General features: G+C 42.6%; 1 protein-coding gene across 3 annotated transcripts in view; it reads left to right on the top strand.

Annotated features, from left to right (window-relative positions):
• DOCK1 (dedicator of cytokinesis 1) overlaps positions 1 to 14,998 on the top strand; it is a 556,115-nt gene that overhangs the window by 341,818 nt on the left and 199,299 nt on the right. For all 3 annotated transcript variants that reach the window (XM_081533032.1, XM_081533022.1, XM_081533018.1), the window contains exons 28-29: positions 5,021 to 5,122; positions 13,501 to 13,595. In XM_081533032.1, the coding sequence (XP_081389158.1) occupies positions 5,021 to 5,122; positions 13,501 to 13,595 (197 nt within the window). The remainder of the gene's footprint in view (positions 1 to 5,020; positions 5,123 to 13,500; positions 13,596 to 14,998) is intronic.

Raw genomic sequence — 14,998 nt, 5'->3', positions numbered from 1 at the left:
TAGGTGGGCACAGAAGCAAGTTCAGTCCAAGGCTTGAGAAGCAGTGACCTAGTCCACATGGGCAGAGGGAGCCCCATGAAAGAACTTTTTGAGAATAAGGGAGTCCCTAAGGACACCAAGGGTCAGGAGGGAGAAAGTGAAGATCTCAAATGTTTATCTAATGACTACCTTTTTTAAAAATTTTTTTTCATTGGAGAATAATTACTTTACCATGCTGTGCTGGTTTCTGCCGTACAAAATGTGAATCAGCCTTAAGTACACCTATGTCCCCTCCCTCTCGTACCTCCCTCCCACCCTCCACCCCATCCCACCTCTCAAGGTTGTCACGGAGCCCTGGGTTGGGCTCCCTTGTTAGACAGCACATTCCCACCCGCTATCTGTTTTCCATTTGGTGGTGTATATATGTAAATGCTACTCTCACAATTTGTGTCCCACCTTTTAAAATGCTAATATATTTTCCAGTTTTAAAAGTAATCTGGACTCATCCTCCTGCCCTCATGACTGTGTGGTGTCTTTTCTTTGAATCGTTTCTTCTTTTTATTTTTTTCCTGTGCTACATTTTTTGTTTTGCTGAAAACTATCAGTACCATGATTATGTCTGATTTTCTTCTTTGAGCATTTTCTTGTGCTATTTTAAACAGTTCATATTTTCATGATTATTGTTTGATGGTTGCATAATATTTCATCAAAAAACTATGGTATGTTTATGTGAATTAGCAAATAAAAAATGAACTTCAGGTAAACAACAAATCATTCCCTTAGTATATGAATGTCACGTGCAAAATTTCCAGTGCAATCTTTGGGACATATTTTCCTGAGATTCAAATTGAGCCGGGCATCTTATATTTTACCTTGCAATCTTACAAAATATCATATTACTTATACAGTTCCTAGCTGTTGAACACTGAGATGTTTTCAGAGATGCAATGGACATCTTTGGGCATAAACTTTCTGATTCTGAATTACTTCCTTAGGTGGCTTGTGGGAAGTAGAATTACCCTGAGGAGATGAGTATTTTTTTCCAAGACTTGTTAAACCTATTGCCAAATCGCTTTTTAAAAAGGTTATAGCAATTTATGCTCCCACCAGTGGCGTCTGAGAGTGCTCATCCCCTGCGCCCTTGCTAACATTATCATCACTTAAATACTCCTCTGCTATTTTGGCAGGCAAATAATGATATACCATTTTCATCTCTGATTGCTAATGAAGTTCACATTTTTTTGTTTATGAGGCTTCCATATCCTGATTTTTAAAAGTTCTGCCACCGCCTCCTGACTTCTCTGTCCCTATTTTTCATTGCTTTGAAGTCATGAGGAATATGTCTAACTTTTACTTATTTGCTCATTTTTACTCAGCCACTGGGACTAGAACCCGACCCCCAGGTTCAGCTTCCAGGAGGAATTCTGTACAATCACCACCAGCCTACCTGCCCACCCACCAACTGTCTAAACTAAAAGTGTCCTATGACTTCTAAATGCATTTCCAATAAATCAATAGCCAGGCATCAAATAGTAATTTTCTTCTGAGCCTGCAGAATAAGTTTTGTGTCACAGCTCACCCCCATTTCTGTTTCTGGTGTATGATTGGTTTCAAATACAGCTTCCATAAATATCTGCTTTTCATCTACCCTTGGAAGCCCACCACTCTGCTCCAGAGGGTTCCACTGAGGTCACGGAGGCAGTCACGCTCCATGGTGTCCGCCAGATTTCTCCTGCAAAGATGCTGGCCCCTCGCATGGGACTCCATTCCAAGGAAAGAGGGAGCCTTTCTGTGAAAGTTGACAGGCATATTACCTCCTTCTCGGTGGGGTCCAGAATTTCTGCTTAGAAAAGGACTGAAATAGAAAGATTTGCTTCCTCTAAGCAAGACTGAACAGTAAAAATTGCTTCAGTAACGTTTCCTTAAGTTAAGTAGGGAGCACACTGTAGCCGCTGGCCTTTTGACCTCTAACTCAGGGCGATGACCTGCCCCTGTCCTCCAATTAGTCCCCATCACAGTTAGACAAGAGGCCATTTGGTTGCCCTCTCTGTGACATACTCATGCAAATGCAAAGCTTCCTGACCAGCCACTGAAGCCTTCCCAGGGTTTGCTTTATGGAAATTGCTATGTTTTCTTCAGGTTTTCATTTTCTGCATCATGTCAGTTCCCTTAGCCCTTGCCTTGCATGAATTTTTCAGCATTACGTGGCAGTCTGCTCCCTAAATTGAGTGTGTCCACATCACCCGTTTGAGTATCTGGCCAGATTCTGGATGTTCAATGTGTTTTTGTTGTTTTTTCATGGATATTACTCCCTGCTCATGTTCTTTGCATTTTCAAGACTGCTCTGGGGTCTTCTTTCTACTTTGAACTTCGTATTTAAAGTACAGTACGTGAATCCGTTGCTCTGAATTATACACAGCTGGCTTTGTGATTTCAGTGACTGTAATATGTGAGTCCCGATTCTTTAACCCCTTTGACCTGCAGAAAATTAATTTGAACCCCTGGCAGGTGAACCTTCTTGTTCTAGAAAAGCTCCTTGTCTGGGAGGGAGGCGTCCAGGCCGTAGAGAGCTGGGTCAGGGGAGAATTGGGGACGCTGTCTATGGCCACCTTTTCCATTTCCTCATGCTCTTCCCAACTTTCTCTAATGACTGCACAAGTATGAGAAAGTGAGTCTCTGTTTCAGGTTGGCCATTAACAGTGACCTCAAATTTCTCAGAAAAATAATTAAAATGCAATCTGGATAACTGGAAAATTAGCCCAGCTACTCAGCACCTACCTCATAGGTGGTATTCTGGGTTCAGAATATTTTCATATTTTCATTGAGAGGGGAACACTTTTCTGCCTCAGTTTTACTGCCTATAATATGGGAACAAGAAGAAAATCTGTGGTGTGATGGAATAAGGCCTTGTTTCTGATGGTCCAGGCATAGCACTTGACACGTGGTAATCAATCAACATGTAATATGATGAAGACCATTATCTAAAAGATGGCTTTCATTAAGAGTAGAGAAGATACAAAGGTGGCTTCTCTTGTGCTCAACCAAATGCTAAACACCTACAAATTTCAAAAGTTCATCTTCATAAATGGACATCTTACCTTTTTACAGCTCCTTCCTCCAGTGGAAAGCAAGCATTATTTAAGCTCTTTCCCTGAACACCAACTTGGAATCTGAATTTCAGCAATTATCATCATTCACAAATAATTTACACTTCTGGGCAAATGGAAGATACCATATTATCATTATTTGTTTGTCCAACTTATGTAATGCATTCCCTGAGGACTCATGTGGAAGCATATATGTATATCACAGATATAAAATGGCTCAGAAAAAAATGGTAGACTTTGATATTTCACTACAGAGCATGCATTCCAAAGTCATACAAGAGATATTCAGGCATTCAAATATATTGCTTGTAAAAGTAGAGTTAGTAAAAAAAATACAATCTGTGAACTCATTTAACAAGGCAAACTTAGGGGCATGTCTCAGAGTATGTGTCATCCTATAATTTTACCAGACCCATACTGCTTTAGTGGAGAAAATATATGTCCTATGTTTCTTGAGATGTCATTACTTTAGGGGAAAATATTTAAAAGCGAGGAGGGTTGTTAGGACGCTGTTAGCCATGAACCTCAGAAATGATATATTGCAATAAATGACAACAAGACAGTTTAACCCCCTGCCTAGTCACTAGACCACATTTGCCTTGGTGTGTCTGCACATACACACAGGTGCACAGACCTGTGCGTGCAAACACGTCCACACTTCCGTCGCTCAGTGCTCTGGCCCCATCCTTTCTCCGTGTCTTGATTTCCTTTGGTGGTTTCTTTTTTTCCCCTTCTCTCCCTTTCCTGCCAGCTCTGTCTGTTATGAGAAATTCCTGTCTCTCCCACTTTACATTCTGATGAGGCTGCATTCCTCCCCACATGCTTCTCCTGGAGGAGAATTGGACCATAACTCATTGTGGAGTCACTGGTGATTGCCTCCAAATTGGCCAAGGGGGATGCAGGCAGATTTGAGAAATAAAAGGCCTTTCTTTGCCACAGCCCAGGAGGAGGTGCTGCACACACACTCGGCCTGGTAATAAGGGCAGCGACGTCCCAGAGAACACAAAATCAAGTGGCAGGGATTTCAGTCCTGTCTCCCATTTGCACGTTTCATGCAAAAAACCTTTCAAGCTTGTTTTTCCCAGACTGGACAGCCATGTATCAGCAAGCGTTTCATGGAGTCAGAGAGACAGAAATGTAGCAAAAGAGAAGATGCCGAGGCTGGAGTGACTGGTCACCTAGCTGGCCAGCCTCGCTCATGGTGTCTCCTTGATGGGCGGTGATCCCAGACTCTCAATTCATGTCAATTCTCCTCCCCGCCCCCGACCAGGGTTTTTCTTTTTTTTATCGTGGTAGAAGTCACACAGTGTTTTAACTGTATTTAACTGTACAGTTCAGTGGCACTAAGCAGCTCTCACCATCCTCCTCCATCTCTCGAATTTTGCACTTTCCTAAGCTGAAACTCTGTCCCCATTAAACTCTCACTCCCCCTCCCCCTCTGCACCCCAAAACCCCCAGCCCCTGGTACATCTACCAATGTACTTTCTGACTCTGAATCAGACTATTCTAGATACCTCGTAAAAGTGGAATCAAATAGTATTTGTCGGCACCTAATGTGTATTTGAATGCATTTTAAAAGGACTTACATACACTGCTATGTATAAAATGGCTTCCCTGATAACTTGGTTGGTAAAGAATCTGCCTGCAAAGCGGGAGACCTGGGTTCGATTCCTGGGTTGGGAAAATCCCCTGGAGAAGGGAAAGGCTACCTACTCCTTTACTCTGGCCTGGAGAATTCCATGGACTGTGTAGGCCATGGGTTCACAAAGAGTCAGACACGACTGAGCGACTTTCACTTTCACATGTATAACATAGATGGCTGATGAGAACCTACTGCTATAGCAGAGGAGAAACCAAAGAAGGGACTGTCAGCTACATCAGCTTTTGAGTGTTGTTCTTTCCTCATCTAGCTGTATCTTTTGATTTGTTTGCAGGGAAATTTCGTGGCCTGTATGACAGCTATTCTACGACAGATGGAAGACTATCATTATGCCCATTTGATCAAGACTTTTGGGAAGATGAGGACCGATGTGGTGGTGAGTGTGACTCTACCTTTTCATATAACCTTGTTTTAAGGTCAGCATTTTAGAGAAAATGCTGATATCAACATTTCCATTGTCAATATGGTTTTAGACTTGCCTCCACTTGACTTCAGAAGCCCAGGGATGGTCTAGGTAAAAGTGTGTTTGTAAGAAGATAAGGGTCCTATTTAAAATGGATAACTAACAAGGACCTACTGTATAACACATGGAACTCTGCTCAGTGCTGTGTGGCGGCCTGGGTGGGAGGGGAGTTTGGAGAATGGATAACACATATATGTATATGGCTGAATCCCTTCTGAAACTATTGCAACATTGTTAATCAGCTATACCCCAATACAAAACACAAAGTTTAAAAAGCAGGGGAGAGAAGATAAGCTTCCCGAGATAGGCTCACTCCTTGTACTGACCTGGAGAGTGACCCAGGGTGTCAGCCCAGAAAAGTCCTTTTTCTGTTCTTCCCTCTCCCATGCTTTGAGGTCATGGTAGATTTGGAGATGTTACCACGGAGAGTCTACCATCAGCTCCTGTTTATTTATCGATTGACACTCGATAGCAGAAGCCAAGGAGAATTTTCAGGCTTAAATTGTGCTCTGTTATTAATTAGCTCTCATCATGGAGACTCATTAGCATTTCTGGAAATAATTCTCTAGTCATCCTCAGTGAGACTGTGATACAACTTAATTAGGAGAAGTACAATCGAGAGGAACGGATCCTTAGAGGCACCGTCCCTGACAAGCTGACATCGCAGGGCCATATGGCAGATGTCCTCTGGAAGCCACTGCCAGTGTGTCTGCAGAGCTGCCAAGTAGATGTCCACTCTCCACTCCCATGTCTCGGAGCACCGATTCCATTTCTGAGGCCCCCAGATTCCTACAGACCACAGGAAGTTCTACAAGTGTTTCCAAAACAACGTCGATTGCACTTGACGTCAGTCTTATTAAGGGATGGTCAGAAGACAAGGCATTTAAGAATTTTTTCAAAGGATTAGTTCTAATAAAGAAAAGCTACCTCACTAATCGCCCACATTATATATGCTTATGTGTATGCATATGTGTGTATGCATATGAATATTTAAGTTTGTATATGTAATATTTAATAATATAATAGATAATTAATACATGGATTTAAATTTCTAAAGATATACAAATGGATTTATACCTTAAAATCATAGCAATTTTCCTTCAGTCAAAGTCAAGGGTGACTTCCCTGTGGTCCATTGGAAGGACTTCGCCTTCCAATGCTGGGGGTATGGGTTTGATCCCTAGTCGGGAAGCTGAGGTCCCACATGCTTCATAGCCAAAAAAACAAAACACAAAATAGAAGCAATATTGTTCCAAATTCAATAAAGACTTTAAAAATGATCCACATCAGAAAAAAAAAACCTTACAAAGGAGTTAAGGAGCAAGAATGTGTATGTGATGGTGTGTCTATATGTTTAGTTTTTGTGTAATATTAACGAGCAGTTTAATGTAGGGCTATTCTCACATGTTATATGTTTAGTTTTTGTGTAATATTAAGGAGCAGTGTAATGTAGGACTCTTCTCACGTGTGTAACATATCACATGTGATGTAATCCTGGGATCCTTCAGCAGGCATGTCATAGTGAAGTCCAGTTTGCCAGGTGAAACATTTCATGCCTCCTGTTTGATCATCGGAAGGATTAGTTCAGTTCAGTTCAGTCTCTCAGTTGTGTCCTACTCTTTTCGACCCCGTGGACTGCAGCATGCCAGGCTTTCCTGTCCATCACCAACCCCCGGAGCTTGCTCAAACTCATGTCTATTGAGTCAGTGATGCCATCCAGCCATCTCATCCTCTGTCATCCCTTTCTCCTCCTGCCTTCAATCTTTCCCAGCATCAGGGTCTTTTCAATTGAGTCAGCTCTTCACCTCAGGTGGCCAAAGTATTGGAGTTTCAGCTTCAACATCAGTCCTTCCAATGAACACCCAGGACTGATCTCCTTTAGGATGGACTGGTTGGATCTCCTTGCATTCCAAGTGACTCTCAAGAGTCTTCTCCAACACCACAGTTCAAAAGCATCAATCCTTTGGGGCTCAGCTTTCTTTATAGTCCAACTCTCACATCCATACATGACCACTGGAAAAACCATAGACTTGACTAGACGGACCTTTGTTGACAAAGTAGTGTCTTTACTTTTCAATATGCTGTCTAGGTTGGTCATAACTTTCTTTCCAAGGCGTAAGCGTCTTTTAATTTCATGCTGCAATCACCATCTGCAGTGATTTTGGAGCCCCCCAAAATAAAGTCAGCCACTGTTTCCCCATCTATTGCCATGAAGTGATGGGACCAGATGCCATGATCTTACTTTTCTGAATGTTGAGCTTTAAGCCAGTTGTAGCTAAACCTATATGAGCAATTTCCTAGACAGCAGTTCAGGCTGAAGGATAAACTTTTCAGAATGAGAAGTATTATCCGTGCTGAAAACTCAGGGCTACAATAAATCATTTGTCCTTTACAAATTAGTCATGTGATCAAAATCATACGATTCATGCAAACTGTTAAAAATATTTAATCCAAATTATTCAACTGTGCTGTGGATAGGGAAGCTTCAGGATATCATGAAAAAGTGATTTTACAAAATGGTTTTTAAAAATGACTGTAACATCCTGAATTCCAAGCATGTACCCTCTCTCCTAGCAGGAAGCAGATCATCAGATACTTGTTATGTGTTGTGGCCCTGATTTCCCAAGGGAGTTTATTTCTGTAGACACAGTGGTTCAGAGCATCAATTATTTGTGAACGATTTGATTTCCATTATGAAATGGCATTTGTGGTTTGGATATCACAAATTCATCCTGCAAGGATTGTAAACCTTTTTTATTGTTAATCTGTCAGAACCTTTGTAAAATGGGTTCCTATCTGTTAACTATCCATAGAGAGAATTTGAGTATTTTTCTACTTGGACAACTGCTCACAAAAACAAAAGAGCATTTTGTGTTAAATAATTGGAAGTTAATCCATAATGCGATATGCAAAGAGCCTCGACTCTTTTCTCAAGACGACTTCCTTGTTAAAAGTGCTACCTTAGGTTTTCAAATTTAGCCCTTTTTTGGATGAATGAGTCATTCTCAAACAAAATTGCAGTTATGATCAACACCAAAGTCACGAGCCTCAGAACTGTTACTTTTACAGCCTCTCAGATGGCCCCTTGGACCCCCAGACTGTGAGAGGATGGAGCACAGCATGAAATGGAAAGACTAAGCCAGGAAAAAAAGAGGATGGACATTGCAGCTCAAAACTGTCATAATAGAGATAGTCCCTTTAGGATGGGCAGCCATGAAAGGTCTTTAAGTTCTTCTTCTGCATTGGAGATGCTGGTCTGAAGATGCAGCTGCTAGCTGTCCTGTGTCTAAGTCACAGAGTCAGGACCACAGGTGGAGATCTCTAGTCTTTCCCATTCTATTGTTTTCCTCTATTTCTTTGCATTGATCACTTAGGAAGACTTTCTTATCTCTCTTGCTATTCTTTGGAACTCTACATTCAGATGGGTATATCTTTCCTTTGCCCCTTTGCCTTTTGCTTCTTTTCTCAGCTATTTGTAAGGCCTCCTCAGAAAATCATTTTGCCTTCATGCATTTCTTTTTCTTTGGGATGGTTTTGATCATGGCCTCCTGTACAGTATTACGAACCTCCATCTATGTCATTGGTTTACTATTTTTCCACTAATTATTTTAAAGCATCCATTGTTTGAGTAAACTTTTGAGAGAATTGTAGAGTCACGCGCAGCTGTAAAAAATAATACAGAGCATCTGTGTACGCTTTACCCAGTTTCTCCCCATGGTAGCATCTTACCGAACTATAGAAGAGTATCAAAACCAGAATGTTGGTGGTGATACAGTCCACTGATCTCATATTGAGTCTCCGTATTTGGCTTGCAAGCTTTCCTATATTTATCATTAAAAAATGTCAAGCATACAGAAAAGCTGAAAGGACAATACAATGGAAACCATTATTCCTATCAGTTGACTTCATCAGTTGCAAGCATTCTGCCATATTTGCCTCCACCATGCATCTCTCATGGGCTTCCCTGGTTGCTCAGATGGTAAAGAACCTGTCTGCAATGTGGGGAGCCCCAGGTTCGATCCCTGGGTCAGGAAGATTACCTGGAGAAGGGAATGGCAGCCCACTCCAGTATTCTGGCCTGGAGAATTCCATGGATGGAGGAGTCAGGCAGGCTACAGTCCTTGGGCTTGCCATGAGTCGGACATGACTGAGTGACTAATACTTGGTTACTTACTTGTGTATCTCTAGGTATCTTTTTCTTTTAATATGTAGCCAAATCCTGTCAGAATGTGAGAAATGTGTAAGTGGTTCAGCAGATAGCTCTGAAGGATGAATACAATGTACAATGTGCAGTGGCTTTATTGTTCTTCCAGAGCATTACTATCATCTCCTCACACCACCTGCATTAAAATTCTCCCTTGATTCTCCCCAATCTCTGTTGTCTTTCATTACAGGTTTTCTTAGATCTGCATCTAGTCCAGATTCATGCACTGTATTTGCTTATTTCTCATTAATCTCTTTTTTTCCTAAAATAAGTTCATTGCCTTGTTTTTCCTTCCCTTTTATGGCATCGCTTTTTAAAATTCAATTTCATTTTTATTTATTTTTTGCTTTTGAATAGATAGAGCCATTGGCTTTGCAGACTTCACCCGCGCCATCCCCTCCCTTCCCCCCGGCCCCCATTCTGTAGTTTTTGATGGCTGCCTTGTGTGCAGATTTGTTTCTTCAAATTCATATGTCCTACAAACTGGAAAGTGAAAGTGTTAGTCACCCAGTCATGTCCTATTGTGTTTGACCCCATGGACTGTAGCCCACCAGGCTCCTCTGTCCATGGAACTCTCTAGGCAAGAAGACTGAATTGGGTAGCCCTTCCCTTCTCCGGGGGATTGTCCCGACCTAGGGATGAAAGCCAAGTCTCCCACATTGCAGGTGAACTCTTTAGTGTCTGAGCCACCAGGGAAGCCCTCCACAAACTGGAAGCTTGATCTAAAATTCAAGTTCACCTTTTGGCAAGCGCAATAAAAGTTGTTGTTAAGAATGCCCTGTTATGTCTGTCAGGAGGCTAGGAATTCTAGGCTGACCACTACTGATGATAATGGGTTTGATCACTTGGTTAAAAGGGTCTGGATCTCTCTGTTGTGAGATGCGTGGCCCTTAAAGGTCATCATGAAACTTTGGGTAATACTCTGGTGTCCACAGAAAATTGCCAGAGGTCTTATCCTCTAGCAGTTTTTCATCAGTTGAGTTTGGCATCTATTGATGGTCCTTGTCTGAGACAGTTATTTCTTTGACTTAAGAAAAGGGTGTCTTCCTTCTTCTGAGAATTAAGACTCTTTGGCTTTTACCTAAGAACATTTGGAAGCCACTGAGGACATAGGTTCAGTGGAAGATTGGGGAAATGTTGGTGCCTTGATCAGATTTGAAGAGGTCACTCTGAATGAAGTGTGGGGATCAAGACAGACTAGAATGGTCATAGGTAGATGAGCTAGGCTTTCCCTCTGGGAGTCCTGGTGAAAAATGATGACCAATTATCCAAGTGGGTGGGGCCAGAGATGGACAGAAGCAGATGGTTTTATAACAAGAAGACTTTGCCTATGGAATGCATTGATGGCTCTCATTAGAGCTGTTCCCTTATTATATGGAACATCCTGTGTACAATCTAACTAAAAATGCAGCAGGAATGGGTTGATATAAAATGATGACATTTTCACAAAACATGTATGAAATCCTCCAACTCCTCTTGTCAACTTGGAGATAACCTGTTCAGCCTCATCAGCCATTCGGCAAATGCAGTGGTGGGGACCACCGCCATGCCTGGTAATTTATGCAGACCAACAGGAAAAGCCTTGAAAAACCTCATCTCCCACAATCTGCAGCATTTTGTTTGATCAGCAAAGTACCAACATTTAATAGCTGAGCCATACTAATGAAGTATGGGACTGTGTTTCCTAGAGAAAAAAAAAAAAGGAGTTGGTGTTGAGAAAATATGCTTCTCTTCCAGAATAATAAAAAGCAGACCCTGTATTTCAATTATTAGGCTTTGAGGAGTAATCGGCAAGAAAGCCAGCAATTTCATGCAAATAGAGATGTGACTAAATTACGGCACTCAACCCGCAAAGGGGGCAACCTGGTCATTAAAACGGGAAACTTGACAAAGTGGGGAAACTTAAGTAGTGAAATATGAATTTCAGGAATTACACTGGGGAGAAAAAGTGTTCCTTGTGTCAGGGGTCATCGAGAACACCCCTTGCTCACAAGCCCCACTGGTCGGGGCTCCTGGGAGCAGAGTTGGGAGGACACAGGACTCACTTTCCCCTCTTGACTCTGCCTTCTATCCTAACCTCTCCTGCACTGGAGGCCTCTGTTGTCATAAGTGTGATCACGGTGGCTCCTGGAGTTTTTATTCATGGGAGGGGCTCCACAAAGCCCTCCCGCAGCAGAAATGACTCCCTGTAACTCTGTAAGCTCACTCCTTGGAGGGAAGGTCATGGCCAACCTGGATAGCACGTTTAAAAGCAGAGACATTACTTTGCCAACAAAAGTCCGTCTAGTCAAGACTATGGTTTTTCCAGTGGTCATGTATGGATGTGACAGTTGGACGGTGAAGAAAGCTGAGTGCCGAAGAATTGATGCTTTTGAACTGTGGTGTTGGAGAAGACTCGAGAGTCCCTTGGACTGCAAGGAGATCCAATCAATCCATCCTAAAAGAGATCAATCCTGGGTGTTCATTGGAAGGTCTGATGTTGAAGCTGAAGCTCCAATACTTTGGCCACCTCATGCGAAGGGTTGACTCATTGGAAAAGACCCTAATGCTGGGTAGGATTGGGGGCGGGAGGAGAAGGGGATGACAGAGGATGAGATGGTTGGATGGCATCACCGACTCGATGAACATGGGTTTGGGTAGACTCCGGGAGTTGGTGATGGACAGAGGGGCCTGGCGTGCTGCAATTCATGGGGTCGCAGAGAGTCGGACACGACTGAGCGACTGAACTGACTGAACTCTGTAAGCTGACCATTGTTGGTAAGGTGGCAGAGAAGGTGTCTTTGATCCTTGGCTTATTCCTGCTGTTGAATGGAACTTGTGTCTTTTTGCAAGAAGGTCTTGGGTAGAACTCTGTGCTGGGAATTGCTTTCTGGGCTGCTTAAATTCTGCTCACCACCTTGGTCTTCACAGCCATTGCACCTAATTATGAATCAGTAGATGAAATAAATGGGAAACATCCATTCATTTGCTCATCTATGACCGTGGCCTCATTTTCCTAACGTGAATTCAGTCGCTTGTCCCCTTTCCACCCAGATCTTGAGGGAGCAAGTGCCCTATATTACTGGGGTGTGTTCTTTTAGGACACCCGCTTGTTTTGTTCAGGTGAGCTCAGAATAAGCACTGAACTGTCAGATTCAAGAAAATCTCCTAATTCTGATGGCACAGAGTGGACCCACTAGGAGTGGGGGACCCCCTCCCAACACCAGGAACAGTCTAATCAGTGCACAAGCAGAGTCAGGTTGCAGGGCGCCGCTCTGAAATGCAGGGGACCATCTAGGAGACAAGAGAGGCATCACTGAGTAGCTTATGGATTTGATGATGCCACATAAAAGACTTTGGCAACTTGAGCATGTGCTCGATTGGTTTACAGAATGCTGACTAGGTGCAGATGGTCAGGAGTTCCTGTCTGCGCCTTTCATTTGTTAAATTATGTAAGAAAAAGGGAAGGATAATAATACTGCAGGTTGAACTTGATGGGCCCTGTTTATAATTAAAATGTAGGTAAATATGGGCTTCCCTGATAGCTCAGTTGGTAAAGAATCTGCCTGCAATGCGGGAGACCTGGGTTCATTCCCTGGGTTGGGGAGATCCCCTGGAGACGGGAAAGGCTACCCACTCCAGTATTCTGGCCTGGAGAATTCCATGGACTATATAGTCCATGGGGCCGCAAACAGTCGGATAAGACTGAGCAACTTTCACTCACTCTGAGAAATATAAGACATAGTTACAGCCTGCATATTGTATTTGATTGAAAGTGTTTCCTTAAGGAGAAAGAGTGTCAATATATGTAACTTTCAGGGGTTTATTCCTTGTAACTCTTAGAGACACATGACCTGAGACTTTCTTTTAATATATCCTTGAAAAAGTTCTCCAGGACATGAGGTGCTCAGGTACACAGAAAGGCAAAAAGTGTCATACACAGCTCTGTGAAATACATCTTCATTACTTTCTGCTATGTTTTCATTCAGCTAAAAAAAAAGTAATAATAATGAGGTCATTCATAACGCAGTTATTCCGGGGGTAGAGGTGGGCATTGGTTTTCACCTTTTTCTCGGTGGGCTGTTTGAACGTTCTGCTTTTATTTCAGGATTTCCTGATGGAGACATTCATCATGTTTAAGAACCTCATTGGGAAGAATGTCTACCCGTTCGACTGGGTGATCATGAACATGATGCAGAATAAGTGAGTACGGGGGAGGCTCTCCTTGAGGAGGTGCCCGATTCACGGCTGGTGGGAATGGACAGGTTGCCTGGGTACCACAGGGTGGCCCAGCTTCTGCGATGCAAATGGTTCTTTGGAAAAATGGGCTTGGAGATTGAGTGCTTTTTCTATGTCAGCACAGAGTTCTGGGGTGGAGACCTTGGACTCTGCACTCCCCAGAAAACAAACATGACTTCGATCCATCCTTCACTGTGCCTTTGTCCAGGGCTTCTGTTTGCCATCCAGTTTTAACCATATGTGTTTATTAGCCAAAGCGATTCTCAGTTCCATGGGAGGCTTTTGAAAAGTGTTTGCATTTCACGTATTTCAGCTTAAAAAAATCATGAGCCGTTTTCATTATACTTATTAAATATTAAGCGTGTGCCTTGTTCATCATCTCCCTGAGAGGGCTGTTGGTTAATTTTCTAGCACATAGGTTTTATAATTTCTTTAAGTGCCATCAAAGATCATGGGGTTCTCAATCACATGTGGTTTCTAGAAGGAATTTCTGTTGATTTCTTTTTGCCCTTTCTTTCTTACTGAGAGTTTTATGGAGATGATTGTCAGTTTATAGTCAGTGCAGTCGTGACAGGAGAGTTTGTGTACCCTTTACCCTGGTAAAATGTTGACAATAACATTTTGCAAAGTTGCAGCACTGGTCTACAACCAGGGAACAGACATTGATACAATTCAGCCATCTTATTCAGATTTTCCCAGCTTGACTTATAGGCCTTAGTGCTTGTGTTTCCTTTCTTACAATTTTTTTTTCATGTGTGTGTGTGTATTCTCAAATCCACCCCATGGTAAGGACACTGAACATTTCTTTCACCATAAGGATCCCTCTGGAACTCACTTAAGTTGTTGTATCAATGGTTTGTTCCTTTTCAGTGCTGCATAGTGGTCCACAGTATGGATGTACCACCGATGGTTTAACCGTTTTCTGTTTTTTTTTTTTTACTACTGAAGGATGTCTGGTCTATTCTCAGTCTGGGGCTATTACAGATAGATCTATTACAAATAGATCTGTTATGAACATTCCTATACAGGTTTTTGTGTGAACTTGAGTCTTCATGTCTCTGGCACAAATGTCCCTGGGTGTAAATGCTATGCTTGTGCTAATTCACTTCAGCCGTGTCAGACTCTGTGTGACTGCAGCTCACCAGGCTCCTCCCACTGCAGCTCCCATGGGACTCCCCAGGCAAGAATACTGAGTGAGTAGCCATTCGTTTCTGCAGGGGATCTTCCTGACCCTGGATCAAACCTGCATCTCTTGCATCTCCTGCCTTGGCAGGCAGATTCTTTACACTAGTGTGACCTGTAAATGCTGACTGCATGGTAATTGCATGTTTAGTTTTATCAGGAACTGCCAGACTCTGGCTGCATCA

The sequence above is a fragment of the Giraffa tippelskirchi genome, chromosome 2 (assembly GCF_054371585.1).
Source record: "Giraffa tippelskirchi isolate mGirTip1 chromosome 2, T2T-mGirTip1v1.2.pri, whole genome shotgun sequence".
Lineage (NCBI taxonomy): Eukaryota > Metazoa > Chordata > Mammalia > Artiodactyla > Giraffidae > Giraffa > Giraffa tippelskirchi.
The sequence above is the reverse complement of the archived record's forward strand: the minus strand, read 5'-3'. Positions and strand labels throughout refer to the sequence as shown.